Source organism: Polistes canadensis, unplaced genomic scaffold (genome assembly GCF_001313835.1).
Source record: "Polistes canadensis isolate GaletaPanama2010 unplaced genomic scaffold, ASM131383v1 scaffold_152, whole genome shotgun sequence".
NCBI lineage: Eukaryota > Metazoa > Arthropoda > Insecta > Hymenoptera > Vespidae > Polistes > Polistes canadensis.
The window spans coordinates 221398-230296 of NW_014569699.1; the positions used below are offsets into that span (position 1 = coordinate 221398).

The 8899-nt window shown below is 27.1% G+C and overlaps 1 protein-coding gene across 42 annotated transcripts in view; it reads right to left on the reverse strand.

Moving 5' to 3' along the window:
* LOC106788730 (longitudinals lacking protein, isoforms A/B/D/L-like) overlaps positions 1-8899 on the reverse strand; it is a 267171-nt gene that overhangs the window by 214815 nt on the left and 43457 nt on the right. The window contains exons 7-8 of one of the 42 annotated variants that reach the window (XM_014752230.1): positions 5233-5403; positions 3852-4534 (exon numbers count right to left, since the gene is read on the reverse strand). The exons of 37 other annotated variants lie outside the window; for them this stretch is intronic. In XM_014752230.1, the coding sequence (XP_014607716.1) occupies positions 4077-4534; positions 5233-5403 (629 nt within the window). In that variant the 3' untranslated portion in view covers positions 3852-4076. Of the gene's footprint in view, positions 1-1402; positions 2061-3851; positions 4538-5232; positions 5404-6633; positions 7086-7945; positions 8314-8899 lie in introns of those variants that run through there. 4 more of the 42 variants (XM_014752228.1, XM_014752269.1, XM_014752242.1 and 1 more) reach the window with 4 other exon arrangements.

An 8899-nucleotide genomic window follows, 5' to 3' on the forward strand; every position in this document is an offset into this window, starting at 1 on the left:
TAATATTATTATTATTATTATTATTATTATTATTATTATTATTATTATTATTATTATTATTATTATTATTATTATTCGTTTAATTAAGGTCTATTATATGTTTTCCTTTTTTTTTTCTTTTATCAGGGTTTCTCAAAACGTTAGGATGTGTTTAAAAATCACCCCCTCCCCCCCAACCCTACTCGGACTCGGACGCAAATTTTTGGATGTTCATTTTAAATCAAAGTTTCTCGATAATTCTGGGACACCGGGTTTTGTCACGTCTGTGTGATTATTATTTAATTAAAGGGAAGGTAATGTAGAATTTATGATACGGGATAGTAGTAGAAATGTTTTTGTTTTTGGGGTAAATTGAGGGAAAGGGCGGCCCTATGGGGGAAGAGGAGGGGAAAATATTTAAGAAACCCTGATTTAATTATATGTATCGTTGTTAATAACAATAATAATTGTCAATTATTAATTTGTTGAGTTTCTACAATGTTACGAATAGAAAAAAAGAAAAAATGGGCCGTTTTTTTTCTTTTTGGTATAAAATCAAAGAATAATAATTTTGTTCTTAAATAATCGATACTAGATAATGTTTTTAGGTTTACGTTTGGTAAATAAGAATGAAAGGGAAAAAAAAAAAATTTGTTAATTTTGTTCTGTGTTGTGCAATTAATTTAATTACATAAATCAAAATTTTCATTGTTTTCTTCGTAGTGATATTTTATATTCGTGAATTTAGGTTTCATTTCTATGATAGAGTTTCTTTCCGTGTAACGTCAAATCCAAACAATATCCATGTGTATGAAGATTTTCTAATAGTGTAGCAGATCAGGATTTTCCAATTGTTTGAGTTCTTGATGTAAGAAAAAAAAAAAGTAACGTTTATAGCGTTCCATGATCAATCAATCTTCTTCAACAGTTCTTGTCTTCTGCTTCTTCTTCTTATTATTAATATTATTTTTCTTCTTCTTCTTGTTCAAGTTGAAAAATCATTCTTCTTTCTTGCAATCGTACATGCGTCGTGTGTGTTTGTTTGTTTCAACAAAAATAAATGACATAGGCCTTTTTTTATTTTCTCAGACAAGTAATAATTTATTTACAAATAAAATATAAGGAATAAAAAGAGGAATATATAGACGTGTGAATTTTTTTTAATCGTTCGAAATAATATACAAATAATAAAATATAATTGATATTTTAATAACAAGCATATAATAAATTAAATAAATTGTCAACCAAACGAGGAATGTGTTTAAGTACTGAGTTGTAAAACATTTTTGTTCCATCTTACCCATTAGGAATGACAAGAGAAAACGAAAAACTAATTGAAATAACGTATTTCCCTGTTATTCCCAATGAATAAAATAGAATTAACGTTGACAACCCAATGAAAACAGATATTTATCTGATGATGCTTGTTTAATAGTTTATTAATTTAAATTATTTTATAGACACAACTATATATAATATTATAATTAGGTATATATATGTAAGTTTTGATACATAATACCATTAACAATTTTTCAAATGGTACAACAAAATGGGTATTAATTTTCTTATTTTCGATTTAATGAGTATTAATTAAATGCTATAATACATTCGAAATGTAACCAATAAAGAAATACTCAAAAATCAGTACTGTAACTGATAAGAACAGTACGTATATGTATCATCTATAATTAATGATGACACACGAACGATTAATATTTAACAAACAAACTTTAATTGTTTGTCAATAAATAATTAATTAGTTTGTAATATACAACAATTACGTCGTCTGTGTTTCCTTAAACTACTACTATGTAGAAACGTTTTCCCACATGCCGGACATTTCTGCATTTTTCCACAATCATGTCTTATGTGAAACAACAGATTGGAATGTTTCGAATAACATGATCCACATTGGATGCAGGAATACGGTCTCGTTTTTGGTAGTTGATGACAGGTTGCACGTGGGTTCCAATAACAGTTGCTTTTTTGATGAAATTTAAGACGTCCCAGTAATGTGAAACCCTTTCCGCAATACTTACAATTATAATTTCTTTTCGAATCAGCTTGACATCGATAGATACCTGAAACAATAATTAAAAAGAAAACAAATATCGTTAGATAGATATCAAATTATCATTGGTATTTATTTTGCTGTAAATAAAAATTGTTTCATCTGCGAAATATATGGGAATAATAATTTTCTTGGATTTTTAACAAATCTTTATTATTCGTTATCCTAATTATTATTTATTCGTAAGACATTGTTCGAGACTGTTTAAAAAGGGGTTAATAACTTTTGTATCATTTAAATAAATTTCATCCCAAATGTTCGAACATTAAAATATATATATATGTGTATCGATTGTTATTATTATTATTATTCGTTACAATCACATTGTTGGTTTTTAAAATTACATGAAGATAATGTGTTTATTTAAAAGAGGAAGAAAAAAGAAAAGAAAGAAGAATAAAAACAAGTAAAGAACAACGTTCATTAATTTAAGATGAAGAAACAATAACTTCGATAACTAAAGCGTAATTTTTACGCAAGTTAGTCGTAATTCTACACACATATTAAATCAATAGTTTTTCTATATACTATCGTGACAGAAGATTATTTATTATAATAGTAATATTTTCCTAGTGAAGGATAAGCAGCGTATCTTGTATCTAAAAAACAAAAAATAAAAAAAAAAAAAAATAAAAAAAAAAGTAAGAAAGAATGTTGAACGAATAGGAAGAAAGAAAAATAGGAGGAGAAAAGAAAAAAGAGGAAAAAGTAATATTAAATCTTGTTTAAATGCACGTACTAAAGATCAATTAATAGTAATAGTAATAATAATAATAATAATAATAATAATAATAGTAATTATAAAGTCGAATAATAAATTCGTAGATACATAATTCACACGAAAAAATTATCCTACAATAATATACCTAAATTTAAATTATACAATAATTAATTAGGAAAATTCACCTATATAAATATATATAGATAGATAGATAGATAGATAGATAGATATAATATTTAAAAGAAATACTTAAACAATAAGCAGGGTGTTCAGTAGTATGAACAGGGAACACAAAACAATAAAAAAATGTGTTTTATTTGTACCTGTTTTAAAATTATAAATAATTTTATGTTTCCCAATAATCCGTGATAGTTCATTTCTATTAGAAAATGTTCAAAATGATAATCCCTGGTTTGTATTTCTAAACATTGCACTGTGTTAAGTAGATATTTCATGTTCTAGTTGATAAATATTAAATTAATTTAATTATTTCAGTGTTTAAAAGAAGTATTTCAATATTTTCTATTTGCCGTATGTGTGTGTGTGTTTGTTCATTATTACACTGATTGGATTTTTATTTTAATAAATTTGAATAAAAACTGTGTGCTCATTATTTTTAATATATAATTTTTTACGAAGACAAACCATCGAGAATTATTTAAACACAAAATTATTAATATAACTTTAAAACAAAGTCAAATGTCAATTGTTTTCATTGTTTTTATGGCTTCTATCCATTCTTCTTACGTAACCCCCTGTAGATCGTAAAAATTGTTCATTAGTTTGAAACAACATTTGTTTTATAATATAACATCAGAAAACGTATCTTACAAGAAAACGGCGAAAGTCAGTTTCTATAAATGTTCTAAAAGAAAATTTATCTAAACAGAAATTAACAAAACAAAGTATAATCGACAATGTACATAATAATATTAATCAATAATTATCATCCATAATATATATATATATTTTTTATATATATACGAATCGAATTATTTTTACATAATAGGACTTATGCATAGTAAAAAGAATCTGTGTTATTTTGCATACATTATTATTATTATTTCTTTTTCATTTATGTTTTTTTTTTTTTTTTAATCAGGAATTTCCTGTTGCAGTGTGTAATCATCTGGTTTTAATATTGTGGTGTATCATCTGAACAACAACATCAACATCAACAACAACAACAACAATAACAACAACGATAAAAATGCCAAAAGAAAACAAAAGGAAAAAAAAAATAAGATTCCAAATAAAAAAGAAAATAAGAAGAAGAAAGAGACAAAGATAATCGAAATGAAAAATTCAAACGGAGACTGGATCGAGAACAAGTTCACCGGTTATCGTAGCATCGATTTCAATTTGAGCAAGATCATTATTGGATACCACAGGTTTTGCCAAATCCTTGATGTGATGAAAACTATTGCAACCACGGTTTCTGTGCCTGTACAAACTCGACCTATACAAAAAGGTTTTACCACAATCCTTGCATTTCTGGGGATTACCGCACTCGTGGCGTACGTGCCACATCAAACTGTTTTGCCTAGAATAACTGGATCCACAAGCGTAACAAGAAAAACGACTAATTTTCCCAGACTTGTACAATTGTGAGACAGGATTCAAGTGGCATCTGTAATATGCGTGAGCTTGCAATATACTGGCACGCGTGAAACTCTTGCCGCATGATTGACAACTGTAACAACGAGTGGCGTCTTGAGAATTTGGGGATGATTGATTATCTCGCAATAATTCTCGTGCAAATACTTCTGAAACAAAATAATAAAACAGGATTTTATTTGATTTTAATTCTAAAATAACTTTTCCAATTTAATTATTGTTCCAAAATATTGTTTTAATATCTCTCATAAGAATTATTCGACGAGAAAAACATTGTGATATTCAACAAATTATTCGATTTAAATAATAAACTTTGTAAGTTTAGAAAAAACACATTCTATAAATTAGAAAATTTTATTATACCGAAATAATAACGGGGCAAAAACGAGACTCGGGCTAGTAAACAAAATAAATTATTAACGTTTATAGATATAATGCATAATGAACATGATTTCAATATATATATATATGTGTGTGTGTTACCGAAATTAAAGAATGTCACAATTCGCATTGTCAAAACTATTAATAACATATATAAGAATAATACCAAATATTCGATTTTTCATTGAAGTAATTGATAGTTTATTGAGACTAAACAAGAACTAAAGATTTAAATTTCAAGAAAAACTTTAACGAACACAACTGTTCGATATTCTGTAAATGAAATATTTAACTGACAACTACAAAGATATGTTTATTAACAGTATTATAAATACAATCACCTCCACGCTTCAACGAATTATTTGATTTATAACAAAAATCCTTTTTTGAACGATTGCATTGAAAAATACGAAAACACAAACTAAACTTTTAATTATTTTTGAAATATTATAATTATACTTACGGGTACAGGTAATATCCTGTCCCGAACCAATGGCTTGTTCCAATTGTGTAGTTGTCGAAGTAGTGGTAGCATTAGTTTTTTCATTATCCAAATTCCAATCGATCTTCTCAGTATTAGACGAGGATTCTTCTTCCTCGGGTTGTTGTTGTTGTTGTTTATCATTGTTAGTTTCTGTAACAAAAATTACGTTTATTAATTTTAACACTATGCCGTCCGGTGACACAAACAAATGTATCGGACAAATGCCGGACGTCAAAGTGTTAAAATAAGATTTTTAACTAAAGGGGAAGAGAGAGAGAAAAAATTGAAAGAAGACACGTGTCCAATTGATTTTCGTATAGTAACTCATGCGAATCATATAGCATCAATTCTCGGCATAAGCTATGGATGAAAAAGAAAAATGTGAAACAAGGAAATATACAAATTATTATATATTAGATAATATCAAGAAAAATCATTCAAATAATAAAAAGGTTGACATATATATATTATATATGTATGAAAAATGAAAAAAATATATTGATTCCTCTCTTGGGGAATCTTACCGCGATCTTGGACACCTTACTGGAAAAAAAAAAAAAAAATAACAAAATAAAAAAATAATATAAGTGTTTTGTTGTCTGTGTACATGTGTATGTGGGGGATGAGTTTTTTATTTTTTTTTATTTTTGCAGTGTTTCGAATCGTCGAAAAACACTTGAGATTTATTTATTGAACAAATCAACAAAATACGTACAACGATACACGTATGATCATTAAAAAGAAAAAAATAAAGAAAGAAAAAAAATGATAATCTTTTCTTTCTTAGGATAATAATTATAATCTTTGAGATAATATCGATGAACTGTCGATTAATCGATGATATTTTTATTATCCGACGAATTTAAAATCTTCTTCGGTGGTATTGATATAAACGCAGAATGATGATTAGCCTAAAACAAACAAAAATAAGATATTCATGTAAGTTAAATAAAATCTGCACAGAAGATAAAATTTGAATAAACGTTTTATTTTACCAAATTTCGCTCTCTCCCTTTTGCTTTAATTAATTAATTTATTAGGAGGGATAGGAGGAAAAAAAAGAAAAAAAAGAAAAAAAAAAGAGAAAAGAAAAAAAAGAAAAAAGAAAACAAAGGAAACAAGAGTCATATTCAAATTTCCATTGAAATTATTTTCATATCTCGTTTATTTACAATATCACTAAGATTTATTATTAAATTTAATGTGGAATACAATATATATATAATTATATATAATTACATATGTAGAAATGCGTGCAATTTAGATGAGATCAAGGTGACTAGAGCATGAAGGTAATAATAATAATAATAATAATAATAATAATAATAATAATAATAATAATAATAATAATAATAATAATAATATTAATAATAATATAAAAAGAAAAGAAAAGAATTATTTCATTTTCTCTTGTTCATTGATTACAAAAGGTTTCTGTCCTTCGTGTCGTCGTTTGATATGAATTATAACATTAGATCGGTGTCTGCTTCTGAGGGTACAATACGGACAAAGAAATCTTTGTTCAAATCCGCAAACGTCACGCAAATGTGTGTACAACGAACGTTTGTTCTTATAACCGGTGCAACAATTGTTGCATATGAAATTTCTCGATCTAGTAGCGTATATATTCCTTCGAATTGTTAACGGTAATGTCTTATCCATGTTGCAACCTTTCGTCAAGTGACGTTTCAAATGGGTCGGCGATGAATATGGAATGTCGCAATGAATGCAACGATACTCGATCACGTGTACGTTGCTTTTGTCCTCGCTCTTGTCCTCGCTCTTGATGTTGTTGATGTTGATGGTCTTGTTATTGTTATAATTGAATAATACTGAAACAGATTAAACAAGTAAAACAAATATATATATACATATGTTAGTCGATAGAAGATCTTATATTAATCTTCATTTATTTAACGTTAATATATAAATATAAATTTTTATTAACATTGAAAACACAACACAAAAAAAGGGGGAAAACAAACGATTGTTATACTTGAACAAAAAAAAAAAAAAATTATTAAAACAACACATAGTAGTAATATAACATTTAATATATATATTATATATAATATATATAATATATAAATGTTATATACAAATGCATTATTACAAAAAAAAACTAACTAATATACAACTTTTGGTATCATCACACTTAAATCTACCAAGCTCATAAAAAAAAAGTTATTAAATATAATGAAAAAGGGAAGAAATGAGAGGAGAGGAAACAAACTAATCATTCTTATTCGAAACTTTTAAAGCTTGCTTCGAACGATCTGGTAAAGAAAAAATATTGTAATCCGAAAAAGTTGTCGAAGGGATTATTTCCATTTTTTTTTTGTTCTCAAACGATCTTGGAACTTTTCAGAACCATCCTCCATTTTACGTATTACTACGTAAAGTTCAAATAAAATTAGACGTTGTGTTCATAAAAATAATGAAACGATAGGAATATATTTAACAAAGTTTGTACAGGATATGTAAAAGCTCTTAAAAACTTTGGTTTATCGATTATTCTTTATCCTAATAATACTGATTTTAATTCGTAAACATGCGCAAGGACGCACACACGCATGCATATACAAACACACACACACACACACACACACACACACACACTTATATCTCTAATCGTCATAAAATAAATAGGAACAAATTGCGAGAAGAATTTTACAGAATTTACACTTAAACGATGGATTTGAAAAAATCAATTAGATTTATTTCCTAAATCGATAACATATATCTCTAAACCGTAATGTCTGTGTTTGATATGAGAGTACATGTTAGGACGTTGTTTCGTCCTGTAACGACAATAAGGACATTGAAATCGAGGACTTTTGCCACATTCGTATGTAAAATGACGCCAAAGTGCAGTCCTTTGTTTATAAGTTTTTCCACAAGTTTTGCAAATATGACCTTGTCGTTGTTGCTGGTGTTCTTGTTGTTGCTGTTCTTGTTGATGTTGTTGCTGATTTTGTTGATCATTCAAATTAACAATTGTTGTATACTGATCAACCATAATTGCATCTCCCGTTGTCGAGTATTCTTGCCAATGTGCAGCTGCAACATCAAAACATTAAAAACGTGTAACTATAAAAGCCCTGATATGCAATTCTGGAACACCTGCAAAACATTTCCAACGTGTCGTTATTATTTAATCTTTTTGATACTTGTCCTTACATGCATCATCGACTCTCTCTTGATATTTTTTTTCCCAGCCCCCACCCCCTCCCAATCCTAAATTGAAGCAAGTAATTAGAAAATAATAAAGAAAAAAATGGTTTTATATTTAATTAAAATTAATTAAGCAATCTGTTGATAATTTTCAAATTGACATATAAAATATTAATTATATATATAGAATATACACACGATTGAACGAAATAATTCCGAGTTGGTTAGTTATGAATAATAATGATGATGATGATGATGATGATGATGATAATGACAACGACGACGAGGACGATGACCCATAATGATTAATTTTGGGTTAAGAAAACGTTCCTGAAACATTCCTAAAGCACATTAGTTCTCTATTTTTAAATCTTATTTAAAACATATATACCCTATTACACATATTTTTTTCTTTTTCTTTTTTTCTACGTGAAACAAACAAAATAATGATTAATAAAATATATATATTATA